This window comes from Schistocerca serialis, chromosome 7 (genome assembly GCF_023864345.2).
Source record: "Schistocerca serialis cubense isolate TAMUIC-IGC-003099 chromosome 7, iqSchSeri2.2, whole genome shotgun sequence".
Taxonomy (NCBI): Eukaryota; Metazoa; Arthropoda; class Insecta; order Orthoptera; family Acrididae; genus Schistocerca; species Schistocerca serialis.
In genome coordinates this window covers 521,747,384-521,772,909 of record NC_064644.1, presented here as the reverse complement: position 1 = coordinate 521,772,909, position 25,526 = coordinate 521,747,384, and the positions used below count along the sequence as shown (strand labels likewise).

General features: G+C 42.7%; 1 protein-coding gene across 15 annotated transcripts in view; it reads left to right on the top strand.

The window, feature by feature from the left end:
* The window catches only part of LOC126412831 (cytoplasmic dynein 1 intermediate chain-like), a 190,330-nt gene that overhangs the window by 20,540 nt on the left and 144,264 nt on the right, over positions 1-25,526 (top strand). For all 15 annotated transcript variants that reach the window (XM_050082675.1, XM_050082673.1, XM_050082677.1 and 12 more), the window contains exons 2-3: positions 7,822-7,926; positions 10,180-10,400. In XM_050082675.1, the coding sequence (XP_049938632.1) occupies positions 7,828-7,926; positions 10,180-10,400 (320 nt within the window). In that variant the 5' untranslated portion in view covers positions 7,822-7,827. The remainder of the gene's footprint in view (positions 1-7,821; positions 7,927-10,179; positions 10,401-25,526) is intronic.

Here is a 25,526-nt window from a genome sequence, read left to right as displayed (position 1 = left end):
TTTTCGGGTGCCTCCGGTGAAAGGCAGTCCCTTGGTGGTCGCTGAAGCAATTAAGGAGCATCGGTGAGCTCTACAGTGCCAACCCTGGAGCACTTCATAGCCTTTAAACAACTCCGTGCCTGCATTCGCCAACTTATCAGATGACGGAAGCAGGAGTGTTGGTAGAGATACGTCTCGACCATTGGGTACCATACATCGCCTTCCCAAGTCTGGACAAGGATCAAACATGTTTTCGCGTACCAGACCAACAGATGTTCCTGGTGTTAACATAAATGGCATGTTATCTACTGACACACTTTGCCCCGAGCGCTTTGCCCCGAGCGCTTTGCCCCGAGCGCTTTGCCCCGAGCGCTTTGCCCCGAGCGCTTTGCCCCGAGCGCTTTGCCCCGAGCGCTTTGCCCCGAGCGCTTTGCCCCGAGCGCTTTGCCCCGAGCGCTTTGCCCCGAGCGCTTTGCCCCGAGCGCTTTGCCCCGAGCGCTTTGCCCCGAGCGCTTTGCCCCGAGCGCTTTGCCCCGAGCGCTTTGCCCCGAGCGCTTTGCATCGGAGAATTACTCCCCAGCATTTCGCACTCTCAAACTGCGGCTGGAAGGAAAAGTCCTCGTTTACTTCATGGCACAGTGAATCCTATAATAATTTAGAGAGTGGGAGCTCCTCAGTGCCCTTATTCATTGCCTCGACACTACTCCTGGGCCAGATTGAATCCACAGTCAGATGATTAAACGTCTCTCATCTGACTACAAGCGACATCTCCTCATCATCTTCAACCGGATCTGGTGTGATGGCGTCTTTCCATCACAATGGTGGGAGAGCAACATCATTCTGGTGCTCAAATCCAGTAAAAACCCACTTGATGTGGATAGCTATTGGCCCATCAGCCTCGCCAATGTTCTTTGTAAGCTGCTGGAACATATGGTGTGTCAGCGGTTGGGTTGGGTCCTGGAGTCGTGTGCCATGCTGGCTCCATGTCAGAGCAGCTTCTGCCAGGGTCACTCTACCACTGTTAATCTTGTGTCCCCCGAATCTGCCATCTAAACAGTCGTTTCCAGACTCCAACACCTGGTTGCCGTATTTTTTTATTTACATAAAGTGTATGACACTACCTGGCGACACCATATCTTTGCCACATTATATGAGTGGGGTCCTTGAGGCCCACTCCTCAGATTTTTATCCAAAATTTCCTGTTGCTTTATACTTTCAATGTCCAAGTTGGTACCTTTCATAGTTCCCCACATATCCAGGGGAATGGGGTCCTTGAGGGCTTTGTATTGAGTGAATCTCTATTTTTAGTGGCTATTAATGGTCTAGCAGCAGCTGTAGGGCCATCTGTCTCACCTTCTCTGTATGCAGATGACTTTGCATGTTGTACTGCTCCACCAGTACTGGTGTTGCTGAGCAGCACCTGCAGGGAGCCATCAACAAGGCGCAGTCATGGGCTCTAGCCCACGGTTTCCAGTTTTCAGCCGCAAAGTCATGTGTTATGCACTTCTGCGGTGTCTTACCATTCATCCGGAACCAGAACTTTACCTTAATGATGGTCCACTCCCTGTAGTGGAGACATATACATTCTTAGGACTGGTTTTCGATGCACGATTGACTTGACTTCCTCAGCTCCGTGAGCTTAAGTGGAAGTGTTAACAGCACCTAAATGCCCTACGCTGCCTGAGCAAACCAACTTGTGTGCAGAGAGCTCTACACTGCTGCAGCTCTACAGAGCCCTTGTTCAATCCCGCCTTGACTATGGGAGTCTGGTTTCTGGTTTGTCGGTGCCCTCAGCATTGTGTTTATGCTACCCAGTGCACCACTGTGGCGTTTGCATAGCAACAGGAGCTTTTAGCATGAGTTCGGTGACCAGTGTCCTGGTGGAGGCGCCAGAGTCCCTCCATTGCAGGTTAGGCGTGCATAACTGCTGGTCAGTTTTGTTGCACTCGTTCGTAGTTCTTCTGCGCATCCGAATCACCGTCTCCTTTTCCCACCCACGGCGGTTCATCTCCCGCATCGGTCACCCAGTTCAGGGCTTCCAATTGCAGTTCGTGTCCGATCCCTTCTTTCCGAACTGGAGTTCTTGCCTTTACCACCTCTACTTGAGGTTCATTCATGTACACCTCCATAGTGTACACCTAGGCTGCAGCTACTTCTGGAACATTCACATCTCCATAAGGACTCAGTTAACCCCGCAGCTCTCTGCTGCCACTGCCTCTCAATTCTTGACATGTACCGAGGCCGTGAAGTGGTTTACACCGATGGCGCGATGGCTGATGATCATGTTGGCTTCGCATATGTCCATGGAGGACATATTGAACAGCTTTCCTTGCCCGATGGCTGCATTGTTGAACTGCCGAGCTGGTGGCTATATCTCATGCTCTTGAGCACATCCTTTCATACCCGGTGGAGTCATTTCTTCTATGTACTGACTCCTTGAGCAGCCAACAAGCTATCGACTAGTGTTACCCTTGTCATTCTTTGGTAGCGACCATCCAGGAGTCCATCTATGCCCTGGAACAGTCCAGTCATTCAGTGGTGTTTGTCTGGACCCCAGGTCAAGTTGGAATCCCAGGCTACAAACTTGCTGACAGGCTACAAGGAAACCGCTTATGGAGATTGGTTTCTCTGCAACTGATCTGTGTTCAGTACTACGCCGCAAGGTTTTGCGGCTTTGGGATGCAGAGTGGGATAACCTCAGTATGCACAACAAACTTTGTGCCATTAAGGAGACTATGAATGTGTGGAATACCTCTACGCGGGCCTCTCGCAGGGACTGTGTGGTAATCTGTCGGCTCAGCATTGGCCACGCTTGGGTGGCATACGGCTACGTCCTGCGCCATGATGACCCACCTCAGTGTCAGTGCGGCACCTGGCTGACAGTGGCCCATATCTTGGTGAGCTGTTCTTCTTTGGCTGCCCTGCGACGGAGTCTTCAGTTTAGTTTTCGTGCATGTCTTTTGCCCCTTTGTGTTCTCCACTCCAATGCTTTTAGGCTGGATGTTTTAATGCATCGTAGGCTGGATGTTTTAACGTGTCACAGTTTTGCTGGCTTTTCCTTTTTATTCTCGTGGTCGGCCAGCCACGTGTTTCTACTGCTGACAAAGGCCTTCATGGCCGAAAGCTTTAATTGTGTGAATCTTTTTATTGTGCCTATCGCAACTCAGCATCTCCGCTATATGGTGAGTAGCAACTTTCCTTCTCTGGTATTGTTACATTCCATCCTGGATTTTCCATTGTTTGAACTATCACTGAAGTAATAAATGTTCTTAATTTTTTCAATCTTTGTCTTTAAGTATGCTATTAATTTTATTTGAAAGGCATGAACAGCAGTGGTTTCATGATGGAGACAGTTGCTGGCCATACAAATGCTAATACTCTGACATTCTTTGTCCCCAAAATAGACAACAAATGGATGTAATGTGGCCTGCCTATTCTCCCAGTGAAATGCTTGCACAGCATCTTGAACAACAAGTAAAATTCTCATCAAAGTCCATCAATATAATTAATTCATTTTTTGCAAGATTTCTTTTTAGCTGCATACGGTGTAAACTTTGGTGTTTTGACACAAAGTGATGGCTTCTCGAACTGATAATTTTCAAAATTAGTGCCTCCATGAAATTTTCAACAGTAATCTGACATGTCTCTAATGTATCTCTGTCAGTATGGACCCATTGCTTGTATTCTGCTGATTCTTCAGGATTAGTCTTTAAAAGCATCTTCATGAAAAGCCCCTAGTTGCATGTTTCCTGGACATTCCTCACAACCTGACAATGTTGCAGCATACAATCTTTTGATTCCAAACTGCATACAGCTTTTTTTTTTCATCAAATTCCTGTTAGTCAAATTGAATAGATGTTGCTTAAGCCATGATTAATTTGATGAATTGCTCATACACAACTGAATGTGATCCAGAAGCACCAATTGTAGTACACCATTTCGGCCTGAGCTCACAATATTTTGAGAATCTTAGTTGATTTCCATATTGTTTACAATAAGCAATGAACATTTCTTTCAGGTTACAAGGGAGCAGGCGTTTCTGCTTGTGAATCTTTTCCCCATTTATTCTTACTGCAACACAATCCTTTTTGCTGGCACATAAATGAGAAAACTCATAATCTTCAAAAAAGTGAGGACATTTTGTTTTACTTCCACACTGAGCTTTTTTCTTTTCGGTTTGCAGGTGTTGCCAAAATCCCATCTTCCTTCTTTAGTTTCCTAGTCTTCTTCACCATTTTAGTTGAAACAGCAAATTCTTTAGCCGTTTCTTCAATAGTCCAGCTATTTCGGACCAGGGTCAAAATTTGAACTGTACTGCAATTATTTGAAGTCTGAAGCTTAATCTTAAGTTCTTCAATTAAGATGTCCATATCTTTACAGTTTTGGCACTCTTCTGTTTGTATTTGTGCAATATCTACTTGGCTCACACCAACAGCTGTGGCATTACCTTAGTAATGCTGCTTTGGGCTTTCAGAACTTTGCACTTTATGTATCCCATTGAATCCCTTTTGCTGATCCATTGAAGCTTTAATGGTGACTCACAAGTGATGGTAATGAAGTATTAGCAGTAAATGAAGCATCAACAACATCTATATCTTCAGTGGATGATGATTCTTGCTTATCCTGGTGGGATGATTCTTTTTGGGCCACTTCATGTCTACATTAGGTACAAATTTTCTGGCCAGGTTTAAAAACTTCATTAGTCAGTAACTTCAGCCTGTCAGACATTGCAATGGTTACTGGTGTTAAAGCCTTCTTGATTACACGTTTTTCTTTACCAATCAGGTTGCAGCAAGTTTTCTGTAGGAATTAAAATTTTGTCATCATAAGGCATTATGGTAGGGACAAATTTGGGCAACTTCAGTAAAATCAACTCCAGACCTACATTATAGAAGCTCTTTGTCCACTGGTGACTTTTCCTTAACTGATTGTAGTTGACTTTTCCCACAATAGAATGGTGATGACTTATGACAATCAACTCCATCTGATCCACCAAAGTAGCAGACTGCAAGGGTCTCGTGGTTCATTTTATACAATAGTTGATTACCCTATAACAAGCAGTTTTGAAAGCTCATGAATATTCTGGTTTGAAGCATAGCAGATTCAGATTTCTTTGTATAAAAAATATCAAAACATATTGTGTTAGAGCCTACCTTCAGCTACAACGATTATTGATTATTCAAACACTCAGTATACAGCACTAAGAGTGAACAATGTCAACACCAGCAATTACACTGCACAGAAGACTGACACTGCGAAAACTGCCAATAATGAAAGCAGCAATTGAAAGTGGTGATTCAGCAATGTATCACTGCTGCAAGAATATAGCTGTACAAAAATATTGCTGCTTTATAATGCAAATGGAAATTGGCTGACAATGTATATATGCACCATCATGCCTTGTAGGATTGAAACATTCTAAAGCAAGATAGCTTTCCGTCATGATCTTCTAGATCTTATAATCTGAAGAGCATTTTCTAAGGTTTAACTATATTTGTATTCTATACTGGAAAATAATGTAAAAACACTTCTTATTAGCATAGTTACTATCCATAAATCAATGGCAAATCTTACTATAAAAAGACACTACAATTACACTTTTTTTTTAAATTTACTACTTCAAACTGTTAATTTTTGTATTTATTGATAATTCATTTTCCCTACTTTGATAGATATTCTTACTTATGAATATGCAAGATCCAGAAATTAAACAATATAGCTTGGAATGCTTAAGCATGATCTTTCAAGCTGTAGCAAGCAGAAAGGATTGAACAAGACACAGTTGAGATATTGCCTCCCAAATATGCCCTAAAATTTGCACTTAGATAATTTTGACAAACTTTGCAGATGCATATCTTTTCATCTAGGCATCCATTGCTCTTGGAATAGCACGATGAATTTTTTTAGCCACTTTAGAGACTTGTATCTATAAATTAGGTGTGGCTAAATCCCTAATTTTTGCCAAGGTGTGATTCAGCATAAAAAGTTGTCTATGTATATTAAAGCAAATGATCAAATGTCTGCTAGAACTTTTAGAAAAGCTTAGGAAACTTGGCACATTTGCACCTTTGTATGTGATGTGAAGATTAGTAGCCTCTCTTTAAAAGCCCCCAAAAATTCAACCACTGAAGATACTGGGTGAAAGTTGCTATATAACCATCAAAGACAATATAGAACCTTCACACCAAATTTCATTTGATTCGGAGAGGGTCGAGTGGGGATACTTTTTAATATTGGTCTCCTTGGCATGGAATGACCCCGTAGGCTTTTGTGGGATAGTTTACGCCTATCCTCAAGAGTCTTCCAGTTCGGTTCCTTGCAGTATCTCTGTGACACTCTCCCATGGATTAAACAAGCCTGTGACTATTTGTGCTGCCCTTCTCTGTATACGTTCAATATACCCTGTTAGTCCTATCTGGTGTGGGCCCCATAAAGTTGAGCTATATTCTAGAACCGGTGGCACAAGTGATTTGTAATCAGTCTCCTTAGTATATTGATTGCAGTTCCCCAATAGTCTACCAAAAATCTGAAGTCTACCATCTGCTTTATCCATGACTCAGACAATGTGATCAACCCATTTCATATCCCTACAAAGTGTTACTGTAAGGCATTTGTATGAGTTGGCCGATTCCAGCAGTGACTAATTGATGTTGCGGTCATAGGATACTACATTTTGTTGTATTGTGAAGTGCACAATTTCACGTTTCTGAACGTGGAAAGCAATTTGTTAGCCTCTGCATCATTTTGAATTCTTACGAAGAACTCAATGAATATTTATGCAGTTTCTATAACATTGTCTGCGAAGTCATTAATACACTACATGGACAGCAAGGGTCCCAACACACTTCCCCGGGGTGCACCCAAAGTTACTTCTACATCTGATGATGAATCTCCATTGAAGATAACATGCTGTGCTTTCCCTACCAAAAAGTTCTCAATCTAGTCACAAATTTCACTTATTACCCCATGTGATCGTACTTCAGACAGTAAGTGTAGGTGTGGTACTGAGTAAAATGCTTTTCGGAAAACAAGAAGTACAGCACCTACCTGATTGCGCTAATCCAAATCTTTCAGTTTGTCATGGGAGAAAGGTGTGAATTGGGTTTCACATGATAGATGTTTCTGAAATCCATGCTGGTTGGCATTGAGGAGGTCATTCCATTCAAGATAGCTCATTATGTTTGAGCTCGGAATATTTTCTAAGATTCTATAACAAATCGATGTCAAGGATATAGAATGGTAGTTCAATGGATCACTTCCACTACCCATCTTACAGATGGGTGTGACGTGTGCCTTTTTCCGAGAACTGGGCACAGTTTTTTGTTCAAGGGATCTGCAACAGATTACAGTTAGAAGAGGGGCTAACTCAGCCACAGTTCCATATGCTAATGTTGTCTCAAAACATTTTGCTCTATCCCTGAAATGTCATTCTGTTGGTGGCAATAAAGCTGTACATCTCAGTGTACTTCAGACTCCACACCTTGTAGTGATCTCTATAGGTCTTAAGAAGTCTGTAATACTAACTGGCAGCATTATATCCTTGGCAATTGCCACAGTTAAAACTTAGATGTCTTTCAGTCTTCCGATTGTTTTTCAAAATTTTTCCAAATATATTTAGTGAGGCACATCCTGTCTTGATCACTGTGTGATCGAGTATTTGACACTAGTGATCAATTTGGAGTGTCACAGTATTTGAATTAGCCGCCCACACTGTATTCACCCATAATTATGATTTATGTTTGTTGTTTGTACACTTATTGTGTTTTTAGCATACAAAAATAATTGCTGCTATTTGGAAAGTATCTAATTTATTTTATTCTTCTATATTATTTTTTGTTGTAGATCACAATGTCAGATCGTAAGGCGGAACTTGAGAGGAAGAAAGAGAAGCTGAGACTGATACGTGAAGAAAAAGAACGACGTCGGAGAGAAAAGGAACAAAAAGATGTAATTATTTGCTTTTTTTGCCTTTTCTGTTATATTTTTCTTAAACCACGATTCTGAGACATGTTGGAGTATAGTCATTAAAAAAATCAGGACATCTTATTATTGTATTTAAAATACCATGTACCTTTAGTAAATGACGAAGTTCTGAAAATAAATATGTGAAGGTAGTGATGTTAGAAAGGAAGCTTTGTTAAAGTTCATAGTCAATATGTTACTATGTCACATTTTAAAAAAAAAAAAAAAACAAATTTCTGCAAATTCTCATAAATTGTGATCAAGCCATTACAAGTGAACTGTTGTGTTGGTATCACATTAAATATCTCAAATTTGAGGATGAGTTACAACAACACTACTGAAGACAGTTGTTATACTGAAGACGGTTTTTAATAAATAAATGACAGTAAACATATATCCTTTGCACATAAATACAATGAATTCTGATGCTACATTGTTTGTTACTCCAGGCAAAATTATGCTATCACATGCAACACCTAGCGATCTCCTTGCTGCCTTCTTTCAGTGTCCAATATTCTAATAAGGGTATGTGAGTTGGAATTGATATCTTCACAATTTTGTTCATTCACACGAGAATTCCTTTTAAAATAATTCATCATAGATTTGTCCTCATTCTGAATGTCTCTTCCCCTCACCCGCCTGCTTCCAGATTTGTTCAGACAGTGGACTGAGTGAACAGAACATTCTGAAGAGTACTACCAGACTGTGACACAACCGAAAATGATTTCTTGGAGATGAAAATATAAAATGTGAGCAAGTGACTTGACCCACAGCCCAAATCTAAGATGACCTTGGAACACAGACTTTTTTTGTATGGTAGCAAGCGGCAGTAAATTGGGGGTCTGTTTCCCAGCTTGCAGAATGAAAATGGTCATTGAAGTCGTGGGTGTCTGGGCAGTACATTAGGTGCTGAAGCCATGACACGCTATGTTGTTTCTGGGGCCCAAAACAGTGTGAGAGATATACTCTCTTTACTGTTATTTTTTCTCTACAAATGAAACAAATCATTCCATAAAATTTTACTCAGTCTGTCAGCATTATTAGTATTAACAAATTCTCAGAAAATGGTGTAAGCTATTGGGAAGGATGGGTAATATACCAGTACAACATATATGAGCACCAAAAAGGAAAAATAAGAATAGAATACCAAGAATGAGCAGCTCTCATTAAAAAGGATGCAAAACAAGGATGCAGTCTTTATTCTCTACTCCTCAATCTCTACTTCGGAGAAGCAGTGATGAATTTAAAAGAAAGATTCAGGAATGGGATTAAAATTCAAGGTGAAGAGATATCAATGCTAAGATTCACTGATGACCTTACTGTTCTCAATGAAAGTAAGGAGGAATTGCAGGACATAGTAAACGGAATGAACAGTTTACTGAGCACGGAATATGGATTGAGAGTGAAGAAAGATGAGAGTAATGAAGAGTAGCAGAAATAACCTTAGAAACTTGCCATCAATATGGGGACCAGGAGGTAGATGAAGTTAAGAAATGATGCTACCTAGGAAATAATTTAACACTTGATGGAGAGTGCAAGGAGGATATAAAAAGCAGACTAGCACAGACAAGAAGGAATTCCTGGCCAAAAGATGCCTCCTAGTATAGACCATCGGCCTTAATATAATGAAAACATTTGTGAGGATGTATGTTTGGAGCACAGCATTGTTTGGAAGGAATCATGGACACTGGGAAAACCAGAGAAGAAGAGGATAGAAGTGTTTGGGATGTGGTGCTGTAGAAGGGTGTTTAAAATTTAGCGGCCTGATTAGCAGTCCAGGTTCTCTGCAGAATCGGCAAGGAGAGAAACGTGATAAGATGAGGGATCAGAACGACAGAACATGTTAAGACATTGGGGAGTAACTTCCATGGTACTAGAGGGAGCTGTAGAGGGTAAAAACAGTAGGAGAAGACAGGTATTGGAATATGCCTAACAAATAATTGTGGGCATTGGGTTCAGGTGCCTCTGTGACATGAAGTGGTTGGCACAGGAGAGGAATTCAGGAATTCATAAAGAGCTACATCAAACTAGTCAGAAGATGACACTCTTGAGCAGTAAATGAAGCTACATAATATGAAAATATCCTTATTACCTTGTATTCTTTAGTTTTCTCTTTTATGACCTAGTTAACAAGAGTGTCTGGCCTTGATAGCCAGAGACAGTTGTCCGACCTTAAAGATGATGGCTTGCTTTATTGCACTAAAGTAATTCAAGGTGAATTTTTATTTTTTTTCTCAGGTCGAGGAAGCTGCTCTACGGACTGCTGTTGGAGGCCTAGGAATCGAAAAGGACCAACGAAAGGAACTGGATCAAATGTTGTCTTCACTAGGAGTGGCACCTGTCTCTGATGTTCTTTCCAGCCTTTCAAGCATGTCAAGTCTTACTTCTGAAACAGGAGGCTCCAACAATGCTCAAGACTCCTCCCAGCAAAATACAGCACCACCACCCACTTCACACAGGTATATATATATATATATATATATATATATCTCTCTCTCTCTCTCTCTCTCTCTCTCTTTCCTCCCCCCCCCCCCCCCCCCCAACACTTCAGTCCTTAAGTCCCTATAGTTAAACTTTCAGAAACAACAAAGAACTACACTTGCACTAAATTATTGTATAGTACCTACAAGTAAATTACATAAAATTGTTGGTGAAGTACATGGATGACCTGGTATCCCTGTTCATGATCTTTTATAAAAAAGCAGGATTTAGGTCATTTTTCAGATTAAGTTCAGTTGTGTATCTTATATAACAACATTCTGATATACACTGATGAGCCAAAACATTATGACCACCTACTCAAAAGTATGTTGATCCACCACTGTAATGTAATTCAGCATTGATTCTGTGTCTGTGTGCCATGGATTTGACAAGTGTTTCATAGGCTTCCAGAGGTTTGTGGCACCAGATACCTACTCACTTTCCATAATTTTTGGGTGGTTGGTTTGTGGATGTGCCTGATAGCATCCCAGTTTGGTTTCATTGGATTCAGATAAGCTGAATTTGATGCCAAAGACATCAGTGTGAGTTCACTATAATGTTTATCAAATGATAGCAGCACGATTCTGGCCTTGTGGCATGGACAGTTATCATAATGGAAGATGCTATCACTGTTAAGGAACCCCCCAGGGGTCTTGCCACTCTTTTGCAGGTTTGTGCTTGGCTATCATGGGGCCCCAGCCTTTGCAGCACTTTTTCCCTTTCATGCTGTATGTGTATCATCTTGCTATTCTTCTTCCCCTTCCTTGGGAAACATGTCTTGGGGCATTATTGGGAATGTTCTGCATTCTGTGGCTGACCTGCGAACAGTCTTAATTTTCTTTTTGGTTCCCTTCTCCTTTCTTTGTTTCCCTTCTCCTCTCGTTCCTCCACTTTGGCGTTTGAGGATCCTCTTTTTTCTTCTTCCTCCCTGTGCGCTCCTGAAGGCTCTGAAGGTGACTGGGTAACGCATAATTCCCAGCCCTGGGTCGACAGGTAGGGTTCGCACATACCCCCTGGTACAGGCCAGGCCCAGGGAGGGGTGATTGCCTGAGCTGCAACCTTCCAAGATAGGCCATTGGTCCCTCTGTCGGGTGTTTGGGAAGTGTGACCTGAGGTGTGAACAGTCACCATAGGTGGGTGTGCCCGCCTTGTGAATGGGGCCCCAGTTGGAAGCCATTGAAGACACTGGCCGTAATGGGGATTTCCTCCTAATGAGTTAATCATCCTCTCCATCGATGTTGACGTATGAGGCTACTGATTCGAAGACGCTTCCCGCTGCACCGCGGTTCTGTGTGGTATCATGTACTGAAGACGGTTAGTCCTTCACCAGGTCAATCTGTTTATTACTCAGAAAGGTGTTGATGCCATTGCTGGCCCTGTGAAATCCTGCTCTCGTTTACGGAATGGCACTTTGCTTTTGGAGACGGCTTCTGATTCTCAAGTACTACTACTACTACTTTCTACTTCGCTTGTCTACAGCTACCCTGTTCGTGTCGAGGCACATAGAACTTTGAATTCTTCCCGTGGTCTAATTTACACCAGGCTGCTTGACCATCTAACCAAGGCTGAAATACAATCTTCTCTCTGATGATGGGTGACATTGCTGTCCATTGTGTAATGAAAAGGCAGATTCCTCCTTGGTGCCCACCCGCACTCTTTTCCTCACCTTTGGTAGTGTGGTGCTGCCATCCATGATTAAAGCAGGCTATGAAATCATCACAGTCTGGCCATAAATTCCGAATCCAATGCGTTGCTACCAGTGTCATTGGTTCAGTCACACAAGAACGTCTTGTTGACACGCAGCCACATGCATAACCTGTGCCAGGGATGCACACGAGGGCAAATGTCCGCCTCCTTCTCCCCACTGTATCAACTGCAATGGTGGCCATGCCACCTCCTCCCGGGATTGTCCTGTGTATCTAGATGAGCGGGCTGTTCAAGAGATATGGGTAAAGGAAAAAGTGCCTTACCCAGTAGCTCGCAAGTTACTGGCTAGTCGCAAACCCTTTGTTCTTCCATCCTGCACGTATAGTTCAGTTCTTGTTACCCCTCGCTCCATGAAGGACATGGCCACACAGGCGTGCGCCCTCAAATTTGACTCTGAGGTTGTGAAGTCGCCTGGTGTCAAGATAGCATGAAGACTTCCTCCGTCCCTCCAACCAAACAACACCCATGTTTTCCTCTAACCGGAAGAGCTCGAAGAAGTCTGCTAAAGACAAACGGTCGTCTCCTTCACCAACTCGAAGATCCTGCTCAACGGTGTCGCCACATGGTCACTTAGTCCGGTTGGCCTCTGTCTCACTGGTGCGCACCGCCAACCATTTTTCAGCGTCTGACTCCACAGACTGACCACACAAGCACAAGAGGATTTACGACTGCTTCTAGCATCACTGCATCCCCTTGTACTCAGCCTTCAGGAAACAAAATTTCGCCCTCAAGACCACATTGAGCTTTCACATTACTTACCAATTGGTTTTGACCTTGCCCCTGAGGGTGGCATCCCATGTCATGGGGGCATTATGCTGCTCATACAGGGTGACCTTCATAGTCAACCCACCTCCCTGACTACCCGTCTTCAAGCTGTTGTTGTTCGCCTTTTCCTTCCCCACCTGACTTTCTCCCTCTGTACCAATTATGTACCTCCATCCTTCTATGTCACCGGGGCAGAATTCCTTCAGCTTATTGGGCAGCTACCTCCCCCACTTTTTGCTACTCGGTGATTTTAATACACATCATCCTCTTTGGGGTTCTCCCAGGACTTGCCAGAGAGGTGCCCTGTTGGCTGACCTTCTTAACCAACTCAACCTCTTCTGCCTTAACATTGGAGCACCGCTTTCCTTTCTGAGTCTTCGCTCACCTATTCCCATTTGGACCTATCCTTTTGCTTGCCCATCGTCTTGAGTGGCCCGTTCCTGTGTGCTGTCCGTCTGCTGACTTCTACCCCATCCCCCAAATGGCAGCTTACTAAGGCTGACTGGCAGCATTACCCCTCCCTGGCAGCCTTCGCCGAACAAGATTTCCTCAGTTGTGATGACCAGGTGGACTATCTCACCAATGTTATCCTTACTGCTGCAGAATGTTCCATTCCTCGCACTTCCTCTTTACCATCTCATTTCCCAGTCCCTTGGTGGACTGAGGTATGCTGCGACACAATTCGTACACTGATATGTGCCCTCCATGTATTTAACTGCCGCCCTAAGCTGGCAAACTGCATTCATTATAAACAGATAGGTGCAAAGTGTTGTCAAGTTCTTCGGGATAGCAAAAGAGCTAGTTGAATTTCATTCACTAGTTCTTTTAACAGTTCTACACCTTCCTTTGTCGTGTGGGCCAACCTCCAATGGCTCTCTGGAACCAAGGTCCATTCCCCCATTTCTGGCCTGACAGTTGGTGCTGATGTCATCGTGGATCCTGTTGCAATCTCCAGCACCTTGGGCCACTATTTTGCGGAAGTTTAGAGTTCTTCCCACTATCAGCCTGCCTTCATCCATCGGAAACGAGTGGAGGAGGCTTGGGCAATCTCTCAGTTCATCCCGGTCCTCCGCCGCAGGGCCAGATGCTATCCACATTCAGATGTTGCAGTACCTCTCTCTTGCAGACAAGCACTTTCTGCTTAACACATACAACCACATCTGGGCTAAGGGCACATTTCCTGGACCCTGGCATGAAGCCATCATCATACCCATACCTAAGCCCGGTAGAGACAAAAACCTTCCTTCTAGCTACTGCCCAATCTCTTGTACCAGCTGCATTTGCAAGGTGATGGAACGTATGGTATGGTGGTTTCTCCCACCATCTCTACATCTTGGGCCTGTTGCCCTGCCATTCATTGACACTATGAAATCCCTGGGGCTCATGCTCGGTAGGAAACTCTCATAGTCCTCCCATGTCTCTTACCTGGCAGCCCATTGTTCACAGTCTCTGTGTCCTACATGTCCTCAATGGTACTCCTTGGGGTGCCGATTGAACCACCCTCCTCTTTTGGTACTGGTCCTTTGTCCACTCGAAACTCTGTGGGTTCTTTGTTTATGCATCTGCTCTCTCATCCCTCTTACGCTATCTCAACAGTATCCATCATTATGGCATCCATTTAACCACTGGCACCTTTTACACCAGCCCAGTTGAGAGTCTGTATGCTGAAGCTCCTGAACTGCCACTGTCCTACCGCTGTGACTTTCTCCTCAGCAGGTTTGCATGCTGTTTGTCTGCCATGTGTGGCCACCCCTCCTATGCCGCCTCCTTTGATGATTCCTTAGGTGGTCAGTATGGGGCTCATCCCTCTTCTCTGTTACCTCCTGGAGTCTGCTTTCACCACTTGCTATGGTGGCTTAACTTCACGCTACCTGCAACTTTCCCAGTGGGTGTGAACCTTTCATCACCTTGGCTTCTTGAAGAGGCCCATATCAACCTTGGCCTTCATTCACTTCCTAAGGACACTACTCCAGCCTCGATCTATCACCTTCAGTTTCACGACCTTTGCATGGAACTTAGTGATAGTACCTTTGTATACACTGATGGCTCTCGGACTGACCGTGGGTCCAGGTGTGCCTTCGTCATTGGCACCTATGTCGTTTGATATCAGCTTCCGGCACGCTCCTCAAGATTTACAGCAGAGATTTTCACCATGGATTACATCCAGCGACACAGCCTTCCCAATTGTGTCCTCTGCTCAGACTCACTCAGCGCCCTCCAAAGTCTCTGTACGCTGTACACTGCTCATCCCTTAGTGCAGCAGGTCCAGTAAAACTGCACTTGCTCATCCTTGGTGGAGCCAATGTCATGTTTCTGTGGATCCGTGGTCATGTCGGTCTGCCACGAAACGAGGCTGCCGACACTGCTGCCAAGGCTGCAGTCCTCGTACCTCAGCCCGCAAGTACCTCTATTCCCTCCGATGATCTCTGCGTTGCCGTCTGTCAGGAGGTGGTGTCTCTTTGGCATCACCAATGGTCCTCCCTTCACGAGAATAAGCTTCAGCTCATTAAGCCTCTCCCGGTGCCTTGGACGACCTCCTCTCACTCCTCCCGCTGGGAGGAGATTATTTTAACTCAGCTGCATATTGGGCACTGCCTTTTTAGCCATCGTCATTTGCTCAGTGGCGCTGCTCCACCACTTTGTACGCATTGTGCCCAAATTTTAACTGTCCACCACTTCCTGCTGGAATGCCCTTTTTTACATTCTAGCGTGGGTTTTCCATCTGGATTTCTCAGCTGTTTTATCAAATGATGCACAGGCTGTCAACCGCGTTTACTTTTTATCTGCAGAAGCAATATGGCAAAGGCCATTTAATTTTTAGTTTTGGACATCCATTTTTACATGGTGTTTTTGTAAGCCCTTTCTCCACATGCGTTGTTTAGCTGTCTCCTATTCCGTCCATTGGGACTGACATATTGTCGTTTCCCGTGTCTCTGTGTTTCTGTTCTATAGTTTTGACTTGGGCACAAATTACTGCAGTTGTTTTTTGCACACTAAAACAAAACAAAAATGTTGAGGAAGACATCAAGCATAAGGGGTTACAGGCGGTCCCCAGTAATGTTCATGTAGACCACAACTGTCAAGGTGCCTTAAATTACTACTGCATGCCCCATGAAATCCAAGATGAATGTTCCCCATAACATATTATTGGTCCCACCAGCGTGAGTCTCGGGCACACTGCATGTTTCAGGCAGCCATTCTCCTGCATTATGGCATATCTGGACGTGACCATTAATGTGGTTTAACAATAAACAGGACTCATCCAACAAGGTGACACAATACCTTGATTCAGGGTCCCATCTCGATGATCCCGTGCCCACTGTAACCATAATTGATGATGATTTGGGGTCCTCTGCTGCAGAACACCGTGTTCAACACTGTGCACTGATTGCTGTGCTCCAAAATACTTGTGGCTGCACCAGCAGTGTACTCTGTCATCAGTTCTGCTACAGAACATCACCTATCCTGCTTTAGAGAGCAGTTTAGTCTCTGATCTATATGTTCCATGATTAGGTATGGATGCCCAACTTCGTCGGCTACTCATGGTTTCAGCAGTCTTTAACCACTTTCTGTAGATGCTCAAGACAGTAGTACATGAACAGCCAACCAGCTTCACCATTTCCAAGCTGATCACTTCCAGGCACTGTGTCACAACAATCTGCCTTTTATCAAAGTTGCTTAAGTCAGCTGATTTCTGCATTTGCGCCACTTATCATTGCTAGAATGATTCCCCATTCATATCTGCTCAGCTCATATACATCTCTTTGCATATCACTTGCCCTCATTACCACCAGGCAGCATACAACCTTATTTTGGGCAGCGGTCTTTATTTTTCAGCTCATCAGTGTATAAATGAATAATTTGTTTTGTCTTTTAGAAACCACATTCAGAATACATAGGACAATAAATAATCAGAGGAAATAAATCTTAATAAGCTGAAGTCAGTCTCTCTCTCTCTCTCTCTCTCTCTCTCTCTCTCTCTCTCTCTCTCTCTCGCACGCGCACATGTGAAAGCCCACTTTTATTTTGAGTTCTGTCATTAACAAACCTGAAAATGAATTCACTGTACTTTGTTGATCTTGCAATGACACCATCACAGACATAAATAGCAATAAGTAATTTTTCTGTTTTGCACTGGCAGATGTAAATTCAAGGATCTGCTGTTGAACAGATAAATCCAGTTTTCTTCATGAATTGCTGAAACTTATTATTCCAGAAATGAGGTATTGCTTGAGCCCATAAAATGATTCTTTGTTACAATAGACAGAACCTGGCTGTTATTAAAACCTTCTGGTTGAATCATATATATTTATGTGTCAAGATCACAATGCAGAAATGCGGTTCCAAAGTTAAACTGACCAAGCTTAAAGTGTCCTTAAGCTGCAATTACTATTAAGGTACGAATAGCATGATAATGAGCAACAGAAGTTCTAGATTTGCTTATTTTGCTGTTGGCTTCTTTTCGTCTGTGCAATCTTTCACTAATTGTATAAATACCCTTTTTTATTGTGATGTATTGTGCGATTTCAAACATTCTCCAGTGCCATGATAAACTAGTGCTGTTATTGTCAATTGTATGCTTAAAGTAGTTTGTACTCTTTTCAAATTTGTGAGGACAGTTGGCCTATCCTCATTTAAAACAACCTTTCTCTAATTTAATTGTGCAATTATGAGAGAAATATTTTAGTTTCAGTATTTTCGGACACTTACAAAACTATATTTTTGTCAGATAGCTCTGAGTGTTTCAGATATTCGTAGCAAATCAGCATTTATGGTTCACAGTTTAGCCAAAGTATACATCACACCCTGAATTTTATTGTACAGGGTTATTACAAATGATTGAAGCGATTTCATAGCTCTACAATAACTTTATTATTTGAGATATTTTCACAATGCTTTGCACACACATACAAAAACTCAAAAAGTTTTTTTAGGCATTCACAAATGTTCGATATGTGCCCCTTTACTGATTCGGCAGACATCAAGCCGATAATCAAGTTCCTCCCACACTCGGCGCAGCATGTCCCCATCAATGAGTTCGAAAGCATCGTTGCTGCGAGCTCGCAGTTCTGGCACGTTTCTTGGTAGAGGAGGTTTAAACACTGAATCTTTCACATAACCCCACAGAAAGAAATTGCGTGGGGTTAAGTCGGGAGAGCGTGGAGGCCATGACATGAATTGCTGATCATGATCTCCACCACGACCAATCCATCGGTTTTCCAATCTCCTGTTTAAGAAATGCCGAACATCATGATGGAAGTGCGGTGGAGCACCATCCTGTGGTACGTTTAGCTCCCTGCTTGCTTTATTCATTGACTTCCGTTGGCTACGCGTGAAACTTGCCCACACGCGTTCAACCGTTTCTTCGCTCACTGCAGGCCAACTCGTTGATTTCCCCTTACAGAGGCATCCAGAAGCTTTAAACTGCGCATACCATCGCCGAATGGAGTTAGCAGTTGGTGGATCTTTGTTGAACTTCGTCCTGAATTGTCGTTGCACTGTTATGACTCACTGATGTGAGTGCATTTCAAGCACGACATACGCTTTCTCGGCTCCTGTCGCCATTTTGTCTCACTGCGCTCTCGAGCGCTCTGGTGGCAGAAACCTGAAGTGCGGCTACAGCCGAACAAGACTTTGAGTTTTTCTACGTATGTGTAGTGTGTCGTGACCATATGTCAATGAATGGAGCTACAGTGAATTTATGAAATCGCTTCAATCATTTGTAATAGCCCTGTATATAAACGCAAATAAAGATGTGTTTTTGAGAAATTTCATAAGCTACTATTGTCCTTTGCATAATCTAAGAGCAATTTGTAAGTAATTGGCATTTGTGATGTAGTTACTGTAGCAGATTTGCTAAGTAACATTTTGTGTTACATCTAGTATTCCCTTAAAGAGGAGTAGCTCTATATATTATCTGCATTTATTGTATATTAACTCTGTTTTTGAGTTTGCTAAAAATTATAATCAACATAAAAAAATTTTAGGATACACTAATTTTTACCACAGGTTTTTGGGCTCCCTAATATAAATCTTGTTTTGTGTATCTGCTTCAGGTATTATTGAGAATTAAGCACTTTGCTACAAATTGGTGTGTGGGAAGGGCTCCCAAGAGTCATGTACCTGTGATACGTGTATCCTGTCTAATCTGCAGAAGGTACAGAATCTATCATTACCTGTCTGCTTGACTGCAAGTGGCATGTCAGTGGTAAATCTAAATGTCCCGTACAGTGTGGATGGGGACCAGGGAAAACTCATGATGCTATCTCAGTTCCCCTAACCAACAAGTTTGAGGTGCTGTCTTTCACTGAATTGTTTTGTCCTGTGTCAGAGCAAGCAAATGCAGTAGTGTAGGGGTCTATTAATGTCGGCAATTTAAATGTACGGCGAACAATGGTCCACTTAGGGAAATCACAGCAAGGGACACGAAAGGACACTAGGTGCACTCTGTGTGTATGCCTAGGGGGCCTAATTCAACATGTTGAAGAGGCTACTCTGGCAGCCATTGAAAGAACAGGATGCCACCATCTGAAGATTATGGCACACATTGGAACAAATGATGCCTCTCGTCTGGGCTCTGAGGTCATTCTTGGGTCATTCCAGTGACTGGCAGAGAAGGTTGAGAAGACTAGCCTTGCACGTGGAGTTTTAACAAATCTCACGATTTGCAATATTGTCCCCAGAACTGGTTGTGGCCCTTTGGTTCTGAGTGAAGTGAAAGGAGTGAACCAGAGACTTGTAAGGTTCTGTGACAAGCTATGCCGTGACTTCCTGGACTTGGGTGTGGGGTTGAGAAATGTAGGGTTCCCCAAGATAGGTCAGGTGTGCACTACACATCAGAGGCTGCTTCTCACTGTGTGTGTAGGCACACAAGGGCTTTTTAGTTAGATGACTCTCCATCCAATCCTTATCACAATAGCTGTAGGAAAAACAGAAGTATTAGTGTAAGATGGAAAGAAGTGCCTCCCACAGGTGAGAGTATTAAAATCATAATGGTAAACTGCCAAAGCATTCGTAACAAAGTGCCAAAGGTTGAAGCACTCATGAAAAGCTATGAAGCTCACATAATACTAGGTACAGAAAGCTGGCTGAAACCTGAAATTGATAGCAGTGAGATTTTTGAGGAAAATTTAAATGTGTGTCGAAAGGACAGGCAAGTGGGTAATTGGGGTGGTGTATTTGTCACAGTAGACAAGAAACTCAAATCCACCAAGACAGAAGCTGCATGTGAGATTGTTTGGGAAAGACTCAGTATCAGGTGTGGGCATAAAATGATAATTTTATCTTTCTATCGCCACCAGACTCGTTCCTGATTTAACCGAAAACTTTAGAGAAAACCTCAGTTCACTTGTACATATGTTCCCCAGTCATACTGTAATCATCGGTGGCGACTTTAATCATCCAACAGTTAATTGGGGAATATTACAGTTTTGTTAATGGAGGTTCTGATAAGACTTCTGGTGAAACTTGACTAAATGCCATTTCTGAAAATTACCCAGAACAGACAGTTAGGAACCCCACTCATGATAGAAATATATTGTATCTAATGGCAACAAACAGACCTGACATCTTCAAGGATATCTGCATTAAAAGCATCAGTGACCACGATACAGTTGTAGCAACAATGACTACCAAAGTGCAAAGGACAACTGAAACAAGCAGTAAGATATATATGTTCAGTAAACTAGGTAAAAAATCAGTAATGTTGTACCTCAGTTAGGAACTTGAAACTTTCAGCACAGGGTAAGAGCATGTAGATGAACTATGGCTCAGGTTTAAAAGAATAATTGACCATCCATTGAATATATATGTACACAGTGAAACAGTTCATAATGGGAAGGCATCTCCGTGGTATACAGTCTCTGTCAATAAACTTCTAAAGAAACAGAATTACTGCATAATAGATGTAAAACAAGGTGTAGGGCTAAGATAGAGAGGTGCTGAATGAAAAGCATTTGGCTGTCAATAGGGTAATGTGTGTGCATTTAATGACTACTGTAACAGATTGTCAAATGACATTTCACAAGATACAAAGAAATTCTAGTCTTGTGTAAAGGCTGCTAGTGGCACCACAGCTAGTGTTCAGTCCCAAGTGAATGAGAAAGGAACTGAAATTGAGGGTAGCAAAGCAAAAGCTGAAATGCTTAACTCCATTTTCAAGTGTTCCTTTACAAAGGAAAACTCAGGAGAATTGCCCCAATTTAATCCTTGTACTACCAAAAACATGAATGAAATAGGTAATAGTGTTAGTGGTGTTAAGAAATAGCTGAAATTGTTAAAACTGAACAAAGCTCCAGGCCTTGATGGAATCCTTGTCAGATTCAATACTGAATTTGCAAGTGAGTTAGCCCCTCTCGTAACTGTGATCTATCATAGACCCTTGAACAAAAAACTTTATCCAGTTCTTGGAAAAAGGCACAGGTCACACCGGCCTACAAGAAGGGTAGTAGAAGTGATCCACAAAACTACTGACCAGCACCTTTGACATCGATTTGTTGCAAAATCTTAGGACGTATTCCAAGCTCAAAATAATGAGGTATGACTACCTCAGAGCCACCCAGCATGGATTTCGAAAACATTGTTCATATGAATCCCAACTCGCAAGCGTTGGATCAAGGCAACCAGGTAGATGCAGTGTTTCTTAATTTCTGAAAAGTGTTTGACTCAGTACCACACCTACACTTATTGTCAAAAGTATGATCATATCGGGTATCAAGTAAAATTTGTGACTGGATTGAGTACTTTCGGGTAGGAAGAACACAGCATGTTGTCTCGGATGGAGAGTTGTCATCAGACGTACAAGTAACTTTGTGTGTGCCCTGGGAAGTGTGTTGGGACCCTTGCTGGTCATGTTGTGTATTAATGACTCTGCAGACAATATTAATAATAAAGGTGGTTTTTTTTCCGGATAATGCAGTTGTCTTTAATGAAGCACTATCTGATAGAAACAGCATAAATATTCAGTCATATCTTAATAAGGTTTCAAAGTGGCGCATAGATTGGCAACTTGCTGTAAATGTTCAGAAATGTAAAATTTTGTATTTCACGGAATGGGAAAAAATGTAGTATCCTATGACTAAAATATCAGCTGTTGGAATTAGCCAACTTGTACAAATACCTGCGTGTAACACTTTGTAGGTGCTAGACTTCGGTTTATTTGTGGAATACTTAGGAAGTTCCCCCCCCCCCCCCCCCCCCCCCCCCCCCCCCCCCCCCCATGGACCATGGACCTTGCCGTTGGTGGGGAGGCTTGCGTGCCTCAGCGATACAGATTGCCGTATCGTAGGTGTAACCACAATGGAGGGGTATCTGTTGAGAGGCCAGACAAACGTGTGGGTCCTGAAGAGGGGCAGCAGCCTTTTCAGTAGTTGCAGGGGGCAACAGTCTGGATGATTGACTGATCTGGCCTTGTAACACTAACCAAAATGGCCTTGATGTGCTGGTACTGCGAATGGCTGAAAGCAAGGGGAAACTACGGCCGTTAATTTTTCCCGAGGGCATGCAGCTTTACTGTATGGTTAAATGATGATGGCGTCCTCTTTGGTAAAATATTCCGGAGGTAAAATAGTCCCCCATTCGGATCTCTGGGTGGAGACTACTCAAGAGGATGTCATTATCAGAAGAAAGAAAACTGGCATTCTACGGATTGGAGTATGGAATGTCAGATCCCTTAATCGGGCAGGTAGGTTAGAAAATTTAAAAAGGGAAATGGATTGGTTAAAGTTAGATATAGTGGGAATTAGTGAAGTTCGGTGGCAGGAGGAACAAGACTTCTGGTCAGGTGACTACAGGGTTATAAACACAAAATCAAATAGGGGTAATGCAGGAGTAGGTTTAATAATGAATAGGAAAATAGGAATGCAGGTAAGCTACTACAAACAGCATAGTGAATGCATTATTGTGGCCAAGATAGACATGAAGCCCACGCCTACCACAGTAGTACAAGTTTATATGCCAACTGGCTTTGGAGACAAAGAACTTGAAGAAATGTATGATGAAATAAAAGAAATTATTCAGATAGTGAAGGGAGACACAAATTTAATAGTAATGGGTGACTGGAATTCGTCAGTAGGAAAAGGGAGAGAAGGAAACATAGTAGGTGAATATGGATTGGGAGTAAGAAATGAAAGAGGAAGCCGCCTGGTAGAATTTTGCACAGAGCACAACTTAACACTTGGTTCAAGAATCATAAAAGAAGGTTCTATACATGGAAGAAGCCTGGAGATACTGACAGGTTTCAGATAGATTATATAATGGCAAGACAGGGATTTAGGAACCAGGTTTTAAATTGTAAGACATTTCCAGGGGCAGATGTGGACTCTGACCACAATTTATTGGTTATGAACTGTAGATTAAAACTGAAGAAACTACAAAAAGGTGGTAATTTAAGGAGATGGGACCTGGATAAACTGACTAAACCGGAGGTTGTATAGAGTTTCAGGGAGAGCATAAGGGAACAATTGACAAGAATGGGGGAAAGAAATACAGTAGAAGAAGAATGGGTAGCTTTGAGGGATGAAGTAGTGAAGGCAGCAGAGGATCAAGTAGGTTAAAGGACGAGGGCTAGTAGAAACCTGTGGGTAACAGAAGAAATATTGAATTTAATTGATGAAAGGAGAAAATATAAAAATACAGTAAATGAAGAAGGCAAAAAGGAATACAAACGTCTCAAAAATGAGATCGACAGGAAGTGAAAAATGGCTAAACAAGGGAACCTCCTCATCGCACCCCCCTCAGATTTAGTTATAAGTTGGCACAGTGGATAGGCCTTGAAAAACTGAACACAGACCAGTCGAGAAAACAGGAAGAAGTTGGTGGAACTATGAAAAAAATAAGAAACATATACAAACTGAGTAGTCCATTTGCAAGATAGGCAACATCAAGGATTATCTGAGTTCAGCAGCGCCGTGGTCCTGTGGTTAGCCTGAGCAGCTGCGGAATGAGAGGTCCTGGGTTCAAGTCTTCCCTCGAGCGAAGAGAATAATTTTATTATTTTCAGACAATTATCTGTCCGTCTGTCCGTCCGATGCGAGGTAACTGCGTAGTATGGGGACGCTACACCTAAACAGTCGTCGAAACACACATATTCCTGTCATGTGACGCACATGCCATCACCAGTGTCATATAGAATATATCACACTGTTTTCCTGTGGAGGAATCGGTTGACCCATGACCTTGCGATCATATGTTTTCATTTCCCATTGGAGAGGCACGTCCTTTCTTCTACTAATCGCATGGTTTTGCAGTGCGGTTGCAAAACACAGACACTATACTTATTACAGAGAACAGAGACGTCAATGTACGAATGGACAGATCACAGCTGTGCGAAAATAAAGAATGTATACTTATCGCTTGAGGAAAGACTTGAACCAAGGACCTCTCGTTCCGCAGCTGCTCACACTAACCACGGGACCATGGCGCTCGTGAGCTCATGCTATCTTTAATGTTGCCTATCTTACACATGGACTACTCAGTTTTTATATTTTTCTTATTTTTTTCATAGTTCCACAAAACTTTTTCCTGTTTTCTCTGTTGATCTGTGTTCAGTTTTTCAAGGCCTATCCACTGTCCCAACTTGTAACTAAAACTGAGGGGGGTGCAATGGGGAGGTTCCCTTGTAAGAAGAGATGGCTAGAGGACAAATGTTATGATGTAGAGGCTGATCTCACTAGGGGTAAGATAGATACTGCCTACAGGAAAATTAGAGAGACCTTTGGAGAAAAGAGAACCACTTGTATGAATATCAAGAGCTCAGATGGAAACCCAGTTCTAACAAAGAAGGGAAAGCAGAAAGGTGGAAGGAGTATATAGAGGGTCTGTACAAGGGCGATGTACTTGAGGACAGTATTATGGAAATTGAAGCGGATGTAGATGAAATGGGAGACACGATACTGTGTGAAGAGTTTGACAGAGCACTGAAAGACCTGAGTTGAAACAAGGGCCTGGGAGTAGACAGCATTCCATTAGAACTACTGACAGCCTTGGGAGAGCCAGTCCTGATAAAACTCTACCATCTGGTGAGCAAGATGTATGAGACAAGCGAAATACCCTCAGACTTCAAGAAGAATATAATAATTCCAATCCCAAAGAAAGCAGGTGTTGACAGATGTGAAAATTACCGAACTATCAGTTTAATAAGTCACGGCTGCAAAATACTAACACAAATTCTTTACAGATGAATGGAAAAACTGGTAGAAGCCGACCTCGGGGGAAGATCAGTTTGGATTCCGTAGAAATATTGGAACATGTGAGGCAATACTGACCCTATGACTTATCTTAGAGGCTAGATTAAGGAAAGGCAAACCTACGTTTCTAGCATTTGTAGACTTGGAGAAAGCTTTTGACAATGTTGACTGGAATACTCTCTTTCAAATTCTGAATGTGGCAGGGGTAAAATACAGGGAGCGAAAAGCTATTTACAATTTGTACAGAAACCAGATGGCAGTTACAAGAGTAGAGGGACATCAAACGGAAGAAGTGGTTGGGAAGGGAGTGAGACAGGGTTGTAGTCTTTCCCCGACTTTATTCAATCTGTATATTGAGCAAGCATTGAAGGAAACAAAAGAAAAATTTGGAGTAGGTATTAAAATCCATGGCGGAGAAATAAAAATTTTTAGGTTTGCCGATGACAT